Source organism: Pogona vitticeps, chromosome 1 (genome assembly GCF_051106095.1).
Source record: "Pogona vitticeps strain Pit_001003342236 chromosome 1, PviZW2.1, whole genome shotgun sequence".
NCBI classification, from domain to species: Eukaryota; Metazoa; Chordata; class Lepidosauria; order Squamata; family Agamidae; genus Pogona; species Pogona vitticeps.
Genome location: NC_135783.1, coordinates 78,362,267 through 78,377,846, shown reverse-complemented (window position 1 = coordinate 78,377,846; position 15,580 = coordinate 78,362,267). Strand labels below are relative to the sequence as shown.

At 37.7% G+C, this 15,580-nt stretch overlaps 1 protein-coding gene across 3 annotated transcripts in view; it reads left to right on the top strand.

The window, feature by feature from the left end:
- Positions 1–8,829, top strand: part of ADGRG6 (adhesion G protein-coupled receptor G6) — a 110,106-nt gene extending 101,277 nt beyond the window's left edge. For 2 of the 3 annotated variants that reach the window (XM_072995962.2, XM_072995960.2), the window contains one exon: positions 5,870–8,829. In XM_072995962.2, the coding sequence (XP_072852063.2) occupies positions 5,870–6,048 (179 nt within the window). In that variant the 3' untranslated portion in view covers positions 6,049–8,829. Of the gene's footprint in view, positions 1–1,576; positions 1,624–5,869 lie in introns of all 3 variants that reach the window. The other variant, XM_072995967.2, reaches the window with a different exon arrangement.
- The last annotated feature ends 6,751 nt before the right edge of the window (positions 8,830–15,580 follow it).

Sequence of the window (15,580 nt, the reverse complement as noted above, 5' to 3'; positions counted from 1 at the left end):
GAACTCCTAGAAGTACAAGCTGGATTTCAAAGGGGCAGAGGAACTAGAGACCAAATTGCTAAAATGCACTAGATTAAGCAGAAAGCCAGAGAATTCCAGAAAAACATCTACTTCTGCTTCATTGACTATGCAAAAGCCTTTGACTGTGTGGACCACAGCAAACTATGGCAAGTCCTTAAAGAAATGGGAGTGCCTGACCACCTTATCTATCTCTTGAGAAACCTATATGTGGGACAGGAAACAACAGTTAGAACTGGATATGGGACAAATGATTGATTCAAAATTGGGAAAGGAGTACGACAAGGCTGTATATTGTCTCCCTGTTTATTTAGCATATATGCAGAATACATCATGCAACAGGCTGGACTGGAGGAATCCGAAGCCAGAATTAAGTTTGCCGGAAGAAATATCAACAATCTCCGATACACAGATGATACCACTGATGGCAGAAAGTGAGGAGGAATTAAAGAACCTCTTAATGAGACTGAAAGAGGAGAGTGAAAAAAATTGTCTGAAGCTCAACATCAAAAAGATCATGGCCACCGGGCCCATCACCTGCTGGCAAATAGAAGGGGAAGTTATGGAGGCAGTGACAGATTTTACCTTCTTGGACTCCATGATCACTGCAGATGGTTACAGCAGCCACAAAATTAAAAGACGCCTGCTTCTTGGGAGGAAAGTGATGACAAACCTAGACAGCATCTTAAAAAGCAGAGACATCATCTTGCTAACAAAGGTCCGTATAGTCAAAGCTATGGTTTTTCCAGTAGCAATGTATGGAAGCGAGAGCTGGACTATAAAGAGGGCTGACTGCCGAAGAATTGATGCTTTTGAATTGTGGTGCTGGAGGAGACTCTTGAGAGTCCCCTGGACTGCAAAGAGAACAAACCTATCAATTCTGAAGGAAATCAACCCTGAGTGCTCACTGGAAGGACAGATCCTGAAGTTGAGGCTCCAATACTTTGACCGTCTCATGAGAAATTTCCTTGGGAAAAAAAACCTGATTTTGGGAAAGTGTGAAGGAAGGAGGAGAAGGGGATGACAGAGGACGAGATTGTTGGACAGTGTTATCGAAGTAACCAACATGAATTTGACCAAACTCCAGGAGGCAGTGGAAGACAGGAGGGCCTGGCATGCTCTGGTCCATGGGGTCCCAAAGAGTGGGTCACAAGTTAATGACTAAACAACAACAACAACAGATATGAGGTGACCTGCAAACCCCTTGGGGGTCACAATCCCCAGGTTGGGAAACACAGCAGTCATTGTCTAGGCATGACCTGGACAATGTTGCTACTGTTTAAAATGCATCTTGCAGTAGTGAGTTAATTATGTGTAACTCTTAAATGCATGCTTTCTTTTTGTATGCTTTTGTGCCATCTGAAGTTAGATACTATTTGCTCAGCAATGATCTTTGTCTATGTGATCCCTTCAGACTGGTATTTCTAGCTAATGTTTAACCACATGGTAATTTAATGTTTAAATAAATGATATAGTAGGTGTTATGTCTCCATAGCAGTTATTAAACTAATTGGTGTTCCCTAGAATTGACTCAGATGCTCATATGTTTGTGGTATAGATAATGTCTTCTAAGAACATTTCTTCATCAGTGGTGGAACATTCAAGGTAAAGTGTCCAACACTTTGGCTGAATGCATGATTTATTATTGTGAGGATACTTGCATGAAGTTCCACTTTTCACCAGCAGCTCGCTAATCATACATACTGCTTCATTCTGTACTATGCAACCTCCTGTATCATTCTGACTATGATTCAGCAATCAAGAACACTCCAGATTCTTATTACCTGTCAAATGCATGGATGTTAATTATTCAAGCTTCTTTTGGGTGATGGAAATCAGCTTCAGAATAATTCATATTCCATATATTCTGCATGAAGCAAGACAGCTGGTGGCATTTGCTTGCAATTTCAGCTGTGTGAACTTATTCCAACAGTTTCTAAAATTAGTACCGTATGGATTTCACAAAACCAGTATATGTTTTTTATTTATTCCTCAGAAGACTCTCTCATGGGGTTATTTAATGGCTGAAATCCTGTTGTCTGGTATAGTAACACACAACTAGATAATACCCATTCACTCAAAGGAGATTTGGTGAATCAGCTCCTCCATAAGCTTCACTAATTCAATAGGTCTATTCTGGTTGCAATTTACTATATTAAGCAACAGAATTTCAGCCAATAGGATGCAAAAACAAAAGAGAAAATGAACTTTTAAACTAATTGATTAAATTTAGTAATAATTGCAAAAATAATCACTGCTTTCTTTGATATCATACACTTCTTTTCCTAGCCTTTTGAAGTAGTTTTCAGTTACAAACTGATTCAGTGGTTTGTGTATGTGGCTGCGGAGCCAGAGGTTGGGAGTTTGATTCCCCATTGTGCCTCCTTGACAGGGCTGTGATTTTTGTGCTCATGTAAAAGGCAGTTTCTTTTACATGCTCTACATTGCATCCCTTCCAGCTCTGCAGTTCTAAGATTATTGTTATCTTATTCTGTATTAAATGCAAGTATGCACTGATCATGCATTGGCTTGGGAATATTATAATAATTATTTTCCAAAAGCTCACTATACACAATGAGGTGCAACTCTGGTGCACACAAGGCCAGCATCAAGCAATGGTGTGTTGCCAAATGAAGTACTATGTCTTAAGGTATTTATTTCCTACATTAAATGTCATAACTGGTTTTGCCTATTTTCTATAGTTTTAGAAAAGCTCACATAGCACTGACACATAACGGTAAAACTCAAGTCATTATTAAAAAGCAGCAGAGAAAATGTCAGAGGACACCTTGAGCCTGATCCAGAAGGCCTTGCCATATTTGGGTTTTTGCAGAAGGCAAAGAGATACCTGATATGGGTCGCTGCATATACTCATTGCTATATAAAAGAAACTCATTCCAACATGCTTCAGCATGTTTGTGCTTTCTTCCATGAGACTTAACAAAATATTCAATGTAACCTGTGTCTGTCTTAGTTTGCAGATCAAAACCATTCTGTTTTAAATCTATTTCATCATAGCTTGGTATTATAAATTCTTTTAAGAATCTTTCATTTTTAATTTGATTTATACTGTTGACCTGCTAGCCTACCTTTCATATAGACTATTGCTTATAATAGTACCAGCCTAAAGAACTGTATCTGGAAAAGTGGGCTGGAATCAATGAAAGCTTATGCCAAATAAAAAACTTCTTAATCTCTTGGGTGCTACAAAAATCTTTATTGTTTAAACCTATTTTTTTGTAAATATGCATTATTATTTTCATTAAGGAAATATTTAATACCATTAAAATAAGGAGGTGCAACTATTGTAGAAGCCTTATGCTGGGTCATATAAAATAAAATAATCAGAATCAGATTTTACAGTATTAGTTAGATTATGTATTCCTAAATAAACATAATAATTGACATGCCATCAAGTCAGTTCTGACTTCTGGCAACGCTTTCTTGATTTTTTTTTTCAAGGTATAGAATACTCAAAGCTATCACTGCCTTCTTCTGAGGGTGCCCTGGAATTATGCAGCTCGTCTAAGGTTGCACAGGCTTTAGATACACATAAATATAACATGCTCAACTAAGGAAATAATTGCTCATTGCTGCAGCTCCACCTAATGGTCATTCTGTTTACTGTTTCTGTCTGAATTGGCATCGATCTGTTTTGAAGTGCAGTGCTTCTTCATCCTGTGCAGGCAAATATATAAAAATCAGCAATAAGCAAAGTAGCTTATTCAGATTCTTGATTATGAGAATTTCCAGCTGGTTTCAACCAGAACTTGAGATAATGACATTACAGGACTTATCAAATGTTTGGTAGAATTTTATATATATATAAAATTTTACCAAATATTTGATATATATATAAGTGAAAGGAGAAGTGAGGGTTAGAAAATCTCTGTCATTCATCCACAATACGTTTGTACAAAGGAAATGAAAACACTCATTTAGGAGATGCATGCCTTGTTGGAGTTATGATAAGATTCCTGGAAATCAGCACACATTGAAATCTATAAGTCAAGGTACAAAAGCATGATACAGTGGGGTCTTGACTTGAGAACTTAATCCGTATTGGAAGGCGATTCTCAAGTCAAAAAGTTCTCAAGTCAAATCTGCATTTCCCATAGGAATGCATTGAGAACCATTTGATCCGTATCTGCTCTTTTCTGTCCATAGAAACTAATGGGAAGCTGCTATTCCGCCTTCGACCACTAGAGGAGGATATTTTGTTTCTTTTTTTTCTTAGGTCAAGAAAGGTTCAGGGAAGGTAGGGAAAATACAGTCCAGGCAGTACAGTACCAGGCAGTCTGAAGACTCCCAATCCACTCTCGAAACGCTGGGAGGAGTGAGGAAGCAGACAGGCACCATTTTCACTGGCCAACAGTTAACTGAAAGTTCAAATTTTGCACTTTCCCTGCCTCCCATGTGGTTTTTTTCAGTTCTTAACTCAAATCTAAGTACTTAAGTCAAGTCAATATTTTCCTATGAGAGCGGTTCTTAAGTCAAAATGTTCTTAACTCAAGCCGTTCTTAAGTCAAGACCCCACTGTATAGAGAAAGTAAGTCATTCTAAAATATTTGAAATCAGGGGACCATACATACAGTATCGAATGCCACTTATTTTAATGGACTTGAATCATTTAGTGGACAATGGCAGAATACTAGAGATGGGCATGAAATCAGTTCAGAGGTTTGTGACAGTTCATCCTCACTGCACCACAGGTGCCATGCCTGTGAACTAGCATGCTCATCTCTACACAGCACAGTTTTACAATGGTTGCACAATGTCCAATCCCTACAGACACAACCCATGTAAGCAACTGTATGGCCTTAGCAGGTTTTCTTCCTGGCATAGAGCAGTTCTTCCCAACCTTGGGTCCCTAGATGTTCTTGGACTACAACTCCCAGAATTCCTGGCCATCACAGCTAGTGGTGAAGATTTCTGGAATTTTAGTCCAAGAACATCTTGGTATCTAAGGTTTGTTAAACATTAGTTTAGAATAAGAGGCTTTTTTCCTGTTACTATTATTAATTGGCTTATAATATCACATAGCTAAAACTGATGGTCAAAGTGAGGTTATCCTGAAGCTGGTTTGAAGCGAGACAGATAATATTTATCTCTTTTCAAACTGGCTTTGTGGTGGTACCATATACTTAAATCTGATTATGTTGCATTGGAATATTGTCATCATATTCATAATGTGTTAACTAATTGGATTGAATCAAAGTTCCAGGAGCAAAGAGAGAAAAGACATGGTTGTAGAAGAATAGCTGAGAGAACATGAACACTAATGGATAGTCATTGGGAGGAATTCAATAAATATTGAGAAGGAGGTTGGTCTCTAAATCTCCCAACATTTATGTCAGAAACATTCACTCATCCATAGCATTCATAGTAGATTTGAACATCGATCTGCTTTTAGTACCTATATGGCATGTGAACATACTAATGAGGAAATGGAGTCAACAGAAAATTCTGTTTTCTGTCAGAGTAAGGCTGTCACGTCAGAAGCTGTGATGCTTAAACCTATGGACTTTTATCGATCTGTAGAAAAAAATCAGTTAATCAGATAAATTCTCTGCACTTTGTAAAATTAACCCTCTTCCAAATATCCTTTAAGTTTCTTGCCCCATGCAAAGCAAATTGAAAAATCTCTTTTTTCTCTTTTTTTTCTTTAACATGCATACATTAGATATATGAAGTTGGATTATTGAGAAAATACCTTTAATAAGCAAAAATGTTAAGAGGAACAGAACCTTAACCTTTTTAGCACAGTGAAAGACATTTGCCTAAGGAGACCATCAGCACTAAACTGTCTTTTTCAAATTACTGATATCCATTTTCATTTTCTTTTTATTAGACAATGTTTTTCTTGACAAGCCTTCACCAAAATACATCCAGGTGGATACGGAGCAGACGTCAATCATCCCAGTTCACCAGGTTATTGACAAAGTGAAGGGGTACTGCAGTACTCACTCAGACAACTTCTATAGAAACATTATCATGTCAGATTCCTTAAGCCACAGTACAAAATTCTGAGTATCTGCACGTCCACGACAAGAGAATTCAGCAAGCAGCATAGAGGAACCAGAATGATGGACTGAATGAGGAAATACTTTAAATACTTTAGAGGTCTGTTTTCTCCATTTGCATCATTTCTTTAGATATTTTCCTTTTCTAAAAGGATCTCCCCTCTCATGTACTGTAGTTCTGATAAATTTTCTTCTGTTTCTTCTTCATGCTGATATTTCTCCATGAGGCCATTTTAAAAGTTTCTGCTGCATCCTAGTGGCATATTAGCTGCATTTAAAATATTAAGAAGATTAAAATATATAAAGCCCCAAATTTAAAGTTCATAATGACTGTAGAAAAACCTGAAAGCATACTGCCACAAATTTGGATACATATTTCTTAAAATAATTGTTTCTCTGTTGTATCTTTACTTACAAGGAACATGGTTCTGAGAAGGGGGGTTATAGGGAGGACAGATACCATGTGCAAACTGGATTCTCACTCCCCACTGCAGCCTCTCAGCTCTTTCCTTGAGAGTTGTCAGACCCTTTATAGAAAATATGGAGGGTGTAGGGGAAGTAAAGGAAGGAGAAATCTTATTGCATGAGCATAGATCCTTGCGTGGGGTTATATGAAAACAATGTTTTACAGTTTTTCTTTCCTCAGTCAAGGCAAGAAAGCTCTGCTATCAGTGAATTAATAAACATTTGTGCCTAATTGCACAAAGCAAAGCTGTGTTGAGATAAGTTGACCTTAAAATTGCTTGCAAAGTCTGGGCCATATTTATAACTTTGTGAATTAGAAACTGTCTGCTTGGGGGATGAGTGCATCTTTGTCTTTAGAGGTGCTTGGTGAAGTCATCTTGCATTACATGAAAGCATGCATTGTCCTGGAGTAAAGGATTTCGTCCAGTTGAATATATCACTTTTCTTAATTCCTGTGTATTACCCACTGTCAGATAACAGAATTGTTTATACCAGATGCAAAGTATTATGTGTAAATCTTCATTAACTGACTATTATAAATGAAGAAGGAACATTTTATACATGCTTTGTCATATCTAGGAACTCCTTACATGCATGGCATCTCTAGTCTGAACACGAACAAGGGCTCCTCCAATAGTTCCAACATGAGCTTTTCTGTTATAAAGATGGTTGCCAAGCCATGCACATTTATACACTTTGCTTATGTACATGTAGAAGTGTACAAAACTGACTGTGTGCTAACTGAAAAATCCACTGCAGGCTCAGATGCATCAGTTAAATGAAACAACTGAAGTATTTACACTCTCAAGTTTTATCTATCACTCATGCCACTATCTTCCTGCACTATCTTAACATTTTGATATAGTGTTCTGAACCAGAGTGGATTTAATTTAAATCACAGTTTAAATTTTAAAAATCAGAGTTTTTTAAACTGTTTAAATAAAAAAGATTTTAAATTTAAATTGTGATTTGTATCATGATTTGTAACATGTGCAACCCTTACAGAGAAAACATGCTGTACTGTTCAGCTTATACGCATGTATGAATTCCCCATTTGGGTGAAGTCCTGGACTAAAAGAAATTTCCCAAATGTAATGAAAACAGAAACAAAATGTAAAACAGTGTTTCTCAGTGTTCAGTTCCTGTCTTTAAAAAAATACTTTCCTTTTTACTTCCTTATTTATGTCCTGAGAGATACGCAGTGTGGTCTTCCACACAGTTACTCTCAAATAAGTCCCTTTGAGCATAACAGAACATAAGATTGCATGGGATTAAACTTCATATTTGGATCTCCTATTAATAAGCAGTCAGGCTTTCTTTCTATTACGAGCTGGTTTTATCCATATGTGCATTTCTTGAATATATGTTTAAACATTCTTGCAAATGATCATAACATTTTTTTTTTCTGAATCAGCTCTGTTTAAGATTTAGGGCTTGTTCATTTGAAGAGCTCAATTAAATTGTCCAGTTACACTGAAGTTATTTGTGTTCTGAAGTTTTTGGCCCCTGTTCAGAACTAAATTGACCTGAACCAAGGACTTCATCTCAGATGAGCTGTTGGCCAGACTGAATAGGAACTAAATGATTCCTGGTGATAATTATGTTAGAGTCTAATGGAGTTAAACACCTTCTCCAGGAAGATGAAACATTTACACACAAGCACCAATAAAATTTGTATATCATTATATTCCTTTCTTCTCAATTTTCAGCTTGAGTGAGAAGTTTTTATAGGAATAAAGGAAAAGAAGGGAGAATATTTTGTAATAATTAGAAATGAATAAAATTAAGTAGTTAAGTAAAGATTAAAAAGTAGAACTGAGTCAATCCCAGCTATTCTCTGACCATTAGATTCATGTGCAGTTTGCCTTTTTAAGAATATTCTTTGCTTTTACTACCATGTAGTAATCTTAAATTGTTTACTTCTGTCATACATTTTGTAGTGCTGTTTCCTCTGACACATTTTTTTTCATGTAAATCTTTAGCTTTCTTGTTGGCATAGCATCACCTCCCATGTATATAATTATTTATTTTTGAGGTTTAAAATATGTCAACATAGCATTAGTTGCATTTTGGCTTTGCCTGTGATTATATGCATCTGTTTGGCAATAAGAAAAGCGGAAACCATCTCAAATATGCATGTTTGTTTTGTATTTTCTATGTGAAAAGTGTAATGTGTATGATATTGTTAACTAGTGTGGAGAAAATGGTGATGCACATTTAAGTACTAGTCATGAGGGACTAGTGAGGTGAATTTAAAGTTTGACCAAAGTAGAAATATTCAGCTTGTTAGTATTCCGAATAATTAAATTTTTTACAATGTTGAGTGGCCTTGTTTTGTTTTGCTTACAGCAAATGATCAGCAGACTAATTAAGTGATTTACTGGAGAGTAATTTACTCTTAATTTTGTTCTTCACAACTATAGGAAGAAAGGTGATGAGTTAAATCTAGTCTTCCAGACATCATTTTTGGAAGCACCAGTTTTCTTTGCTGTGACAGCTCATTGTTATCCCTGTTAAAGAAATGGTCCCTTCTTCTCAGCAGCCCCAGTTTCACCCATTAGAGGCGGCACAGAAGGAGGAGGAAGAGACACTTCCCTTGGGCTGCTCCAGCCACGTGCAGTCCAAACCTTGGCCTTTGCACCAATTGGCTGTGCTATTTAACCTCTTGGAGATGAGGTTTAGGAGCAGACTGTGAGGAAACCCCATGCTTCTGGTATCCTTGTGTGTTACATGTCAGGCTCCTGGTGCGGGTTTTGACATTTCTTGACAACAGATTTATGACACTGAAGTGCAGAATGATAACAAACTAGATGCTGATCAGATGCATATGCGTGAAACACAAATATTACTAATATTGGCACTCCTACATGAATTACCAAAGCCCATTCAGACTGTTACTTTGGTAAGCAAGATGTGTGTCCATGTTAACTACAATTTATGCAGGACAAGCTGCTTCCCCCTCTTGGTTCTGTGTGCAGATGATTCTCTCATAGGATAGAAACCAACATTCCAAAAATGCTGTAGTGAGCAAATGGTTCTCTTGCATACTTTCCCGTTCGTTTTGATACTTGGGGTGTTGCAGCTTCTGGATCAGGTCATGGAACTGTTCTCCTCCACTGAAGAAAATGATGGAAGTATTAGCAGTTGCAGAGACATCTATATTTGTGCTAGAATTCCCATATATTCAAGAAGGAAGTGGTTCAAGACGATAATCTCTATTTTACATAGGGGTAAGTAAATTTCCTTCAGCAGCTTTGAGTTTTATATTAATTTTACAGGACTTTAAGGTGTACACAGCTTAATTACAATAGCAAAATGGAATGCCATTTGCCTAGCTATAGTCAAACAAGTATGGATTACAGTCAAGTGCTAAATCCAATTGTTAGTCCAAAATAGAGCACGTTCTATAAAAGAACAAAGCTTGTTAAAATAACATTTAAATGTGATTAATTCAATATGTCTACCCTTGTCAAGACTAAAATGTGAATGGGTCTTATGTTGCTGCTTTCTGCAGCCTTCCTTTGCCATGGTAGCATCTTTTATACAAATACAGAACAGCATAATCCCCCATTTCTCATTTTCTCTGATGTTGTCCTCAGTTATGTAGAATGCCATTCTAGTGACAAAAAATATTATCTTCTTTCTTTGAGTGCCCCTTCTTTCTGCAAAATAACACAAGATGCTAATACTGTATCTAGAAAGAGTACTCCCTCATGTGGTGAAAGAAGTCTACTTATTTTTTAAAAAATGTTAAAAGCATGATTGATTAATGAAATGTAAAGAGCTTCTTTTGCAGGTAAAGTTGCAGAGATACACACCATGAAGGAGATGGTATTGCTGACAGAAAAACATTGTAGCAGAGAATACTCCCTTGATGTTTGTGCTAGCCCTATGATAAACATTTGTTCCCAGTATCTTCTTCAGAATGATTAGTTTCCTCCTTAAGTTAAAGATGCAGATGTAAAGACACAGCCTAGAATAAAAATGTGTGCATCCACCAAAGCAGATGTTGGAGTATTCCAAATTATATGTCCTCAACACAAGTGTTTCTTTTAAACTGATTGTGATCCAAAAGCTCATTTATTTATACCTGATGTTATACTGGAACACAAACGCATCTATAGTCTTGAGTTAAACATCTGGATGGGTAGTTTGCATAATGTTTACATTTTTCATGCGTAAGTTTGCACTTTGCTGTTTTCACCGCATTTTGGATAAGTTCCTGCATGTGAAATTGCCAGCACAATGTGGCAATACAGCAGAGACTATTGGTTTGCTTGACAGGGCAGTGGGGATCCATTCCCCATCCACTTTCTACAGGGCCAGATTTATCATATTGTGTGCAGGCAGATAAAATGGCAGAAGGCAAGAAGTGAAGATTTTGTGTGGGGGAAATGGCCACATTTATAACAAAAATCAAGGCCCACAATAGCTCAGCATAGCACTAGCTGTGCTTGATAGGGGCAGAGATTGGGCTCTTTAGCATGTGGTAGAGACTTCACATAGTAATTGGGGAGGAAAGACTGGCTATGCTTCATGAGCATGGCTCATGGTCAGTTCCTGATATAGATGAGTTGAATTCCAAAAGCACTCAAGCCAAGTAGAGGTGAACCTCTCTTGCTTCCGGCTGCAAGTTCTGCAAGAGATAAAAGCTATGGGGGAGATAAGCACACTGAAAAATCATGAAAGAAAGACCTGTTCTTCCCACTGTAAATACAGTTTCCCAAGGTAAATTGCAGTTGTTTTAGTGGAACATATATCTGTGTAAATATATTTCTGAAGACCCAGAAAAGTTAGGTGCCATAATACTAGCCATTGCTAGGTTGGTGACATGAAAAAGCATACAGGGCAGTTGTATGTTTAATAATTACATACAAGTAGAAATTTCAGCTGCACTAACTGTAATTCCCACTACCAAACAAGTCAAAAAGGTACAAGAACCACATCCCCCTGGGTGTGTGGCCAGCCTAAAAGCTAAATATATCATGAATGAACAGATTCTGGAGATAACCCTTAGTAGATGATTATAACCTGAGTCATTTGGTGGTTCAAGTTCCCAGCATCATCTGGCTACTGGAAACAGGACATTAAAATATGTGGACCTGTATGCCCAAATTCAATTGTTAATACCAGTTAGAGTATACTCCTTGTTAGTGCCAAGTAGACTATGCCAAATGAGCCAAAGGAGCATAGATTAGTGTTGATGTATCGAGATGCAGCATATTCAGCTGGTCTACTCTGGCTGCGATTATTAACCAGATTCAGCCCTTGATCTGATCTGGTATGTCATTTGTTGTGGTGCTGTGTTCTTCTGAGCCAATATTACCAACATGCCTTTTCATCATCCCCTAGAGCATACAAAACCAACTCTTGTCTAAAGACCTTTTCATCTTAAAACCATGCTTTCTCTTTCTCACCAGAATGTCTTAAATATTTCCTTCTTCCCAAAGGAAACTACAGTATATGTTGGTTCATGGCAAGTCAAAAGACTAATTATAGTGGTGTTATTCCTTCCAATGTCCCCTGTCTGCGCAGAATTACAGGATGGTGAGCATGGCTCTTGGCAATGTCTGAGTGTGCCTGCATTGCAGTGGTTTCTGTCATGTTTCTTTCAGAATAAAAATAAGAAATCAATGATCATATAAGAAACATAGTTGGCCTTGTTATTTAAAACTAACCAGCAGAGGGCATTATGGTACTAAAACTTACAAGGACCTGATCGACTCAAGGAAAAAAAATACAATTGTCCACAGGAGGTCTGTTGATAGAAATAGTCCTAGTCAGAGTGTAATCTCAGCTGTTATTTAAAGTAGGGACACCTCACCATAAATAATGTTTTAATCCTGTACAATTATATGGTGACTGGGCAGCTATCTATATGGGCTTGGAAACTGAAGATACTAGAAGAATTAGGGCAGTTTGTAGACCAAGTGAAGTGAGAGATATCATTTGAAATTAGGAGCATGCCTCCATGTACTAATCACATGTCAATTCATAGAGTCTGGTGCCCTACAGAACTTCTATGGAAAAACCAGAGACAGTGTCTGTCACAGCTGGCATTTATCCCAGTTAAGAGTTAATTCTGGAATGAAATAAACTCATTTCCAACCATATCAAAATTCTTTTGAGTACCCAGGTATAAATAAGTCTTTTCATTGTTGCAATATTCCAGACAACATCAGCTTGTCTAATTTTGCATACTTTATTTACCTACATTGCTTTCCATGTTCCACAAGCACAAAAATACTTCAAAAAGTAAGAAGTCAAAATGTATTGAAAACATTCTTATAGCTATGGGGGGGGGGGGGGAACTAGGCACAAATGCCTGAAAATATATGAAAACTACACTTAATTTGCAGGCAAATGTGTAAGCCAGAATTCAATATAAAATACCTGTTCTGACTCATGTGCTATCTATGGAATGAATTCTGCAGGGCAGCAGCTGTAAAAAAAGAATGTGTAGCTTTTGGCTGTGGGGTAACCCAAGCATAATCATTCAGATATTGGTTAAAGTTTACTATCGCACTGAACATCACTGCAACTGTCAGGTCATGTACCACCCCATCCCCACCACCATCACTCCAGTAAAAGCTTTCCTTGATCATTTTTTTAAAAAATTGCATCAATGTTTTTATCCCACCATTTCTCCTATTTATTAGAGAAAATATGCCAAACTGCACTAGGGATAGAAAAGAAGGATACATGTGTTGTACCCAACCAGCTTCTGCTTCAAAGTGTCCTCCATTTATTGGTTTATTTTAAAGTACATAAACCGCTCCACTGTCTTCTTAAAATATCAGGGCTTTATGCATACACCAAACATGTATCTCCACAAGGACATTTGCACAGTTCAAAAATCAAGAGGCAAAAACAAAATCCTTTGTGTTAGCTGATGTAAAGCAGGAGCTCTGAGCAATGTGAGAGAAGTCAAAGGAACACTCCAGACTTCTCTAGGCATCCGCAATCCTGATCAGCAGTAACCATTTCCCCCTAACCCTGCCTGCCAAAGGTCCTCCATGCAGATCTCATCTACCAATGTTTCCAAGATGAAGCAGATCATTTAAGAATGTTCCAGTCTTTTCCTGACAAAATTGACATGGCTACCAATATAATAATAAAGACAATGTTGCCAACTTCTTATGGGCTGCATTCGGTCATCTGTTTGTTTGTTTGTTTTTTGTCACATTCTCTTGAAGCTCTCCCCACATTTTTCCCTTGTTCTACATAAGCTTGTGATGAAATGTATGATGCTTCATGTGTTCAACAATACTGCTGCAAAATTCCCTCCATTGTTTGTAGGCTTTTAAATGCCAGTCATGACTAGTAGCCACTGACAGGCATCTCTTGTGTTTTTAATTCGTAAGGAAAATAAAAATCTATGACTGGTAGCAAAATTTTGAACACAACAGAAATTATTTTTTCCTACAATGCGGCACATATTTAAACTCTTATCAAATGTTTAGAAGTCAGAAAAGCAGCTTCTCTAACTACCATACTATTCAAACACATCTGTCTTCCTTGATTTCAGAAGCTAAACAGGGTTGGGCCTGGCTAATACACCAGGAACTAACTGAGATCTTCAGGTAATGCTGGGAATCCTGGCTAAAGCACTGGAGAGTTGTTACCAGTCAGAAGTGACAAAACTAGGCCCCCAATGGCCCAAAGATCTGATCCAGTATGAGGCAGCTTCCTACCTACATCTCTGCCTTTTATGGGTCCAGTCTGGAGGTAAGTTTGCTTTTCTACACACAGGCATTTGTCTATCTCACCAGAGTGGCTGCAATCAGATTACACTGCCTTACTTGTGGTTGATAGAGAAAACACTAAGGCTGACATCATTGTACAGCATATGGATGCGAGTGTAGCCAGCAAAACATGACAGATGCTTGATTTGCCAGATTAAAGAAAACCAGCCTGAATTTAAGAAGCATATTAGCGTGCTAATGAAGGAGCACTGGCAAAAGAGATAAGAGTGAGAATGTGGCAGGTGCTTTACATGTAAACAACACTCTTTTGGAAGATGGCCATTTTGGTGAAAATTGTAATTTAATCCTAATGAAAACATTTTCCCAGTCTCAAAGTGGATTGCAAAGCACTGGGATCTTCCATGGAACATACAAGACACATCTAAAAAGATATACCTCAGAGATTCTGGGTTTTTCTTCTTCCCTTTGAAACTATAGAATGCTCCCCAGCTGGAAAAAGGTATTTTGGATGGCTTGAACTAATGTGTGGGAAGATTTGGCAGTCTTTTCTTTGCATGTACATCTGGAATTGGAAAAGTGTTTTCCCTGAAGTTAAAAAAATGGTATGATGTAATTTGTTAGGAGTGTTTGGGTATGAAGAATCCTATTTCTTTCAGTCTCTCATTTTTATAATTCTATTAATCCAGTTTGTGTTCAGTAAGCACAGATACATTTCTCATATCGAAATTACTATATCCTATCTCAAGGACATTTTTTAAAACATTTGGAACCTTCATAACTCTTAAGTTATAAATGTTATGCTCAACTCCTACAAGGTAGGTTTCAGCAGCATGTGGACCAAGACATCCCAAAAGTACCTGGATTTCAAAGGGGCAGAGGAACTAGAGACCAAATTGCTAACATGCGCTGGATTATAGAGAAAGCCACAGAGTTCCAGAAAAACATCTCCTTCACTGACTATGCAAAAGCCTTTGACTGTGTGGACCACAGCAAACTATGGCAAATCCTTAAAGAAATGGGAGTGCCTGACCACCTTATCTATCTTCTGAGAAACCTATACGTGGGACAGGAAGCAACAGTTAGAACTGGATATGGAACAATTGATTGGTTCAAAATTGGGAAAGGAGTACGACAAGGTTGTACATTGTCCCCCAGCTTATTTAACTTCTATGCAGAATACATCATGCAAAAGGCTGGACTGGAGGAATCCCAAGCCAGAATTAAGATTGCCGGGAGAAATATCAACAACCTCCGATATGCAGATGATACCACTCTGGTGGCAGAAAGTGAGGAGGAATTAAAGAACCTCTTAATGAGGGAGAAAGAGGAGAGCACCAAAATGGTCTGAAGCTCATGGCCACTGGTCCC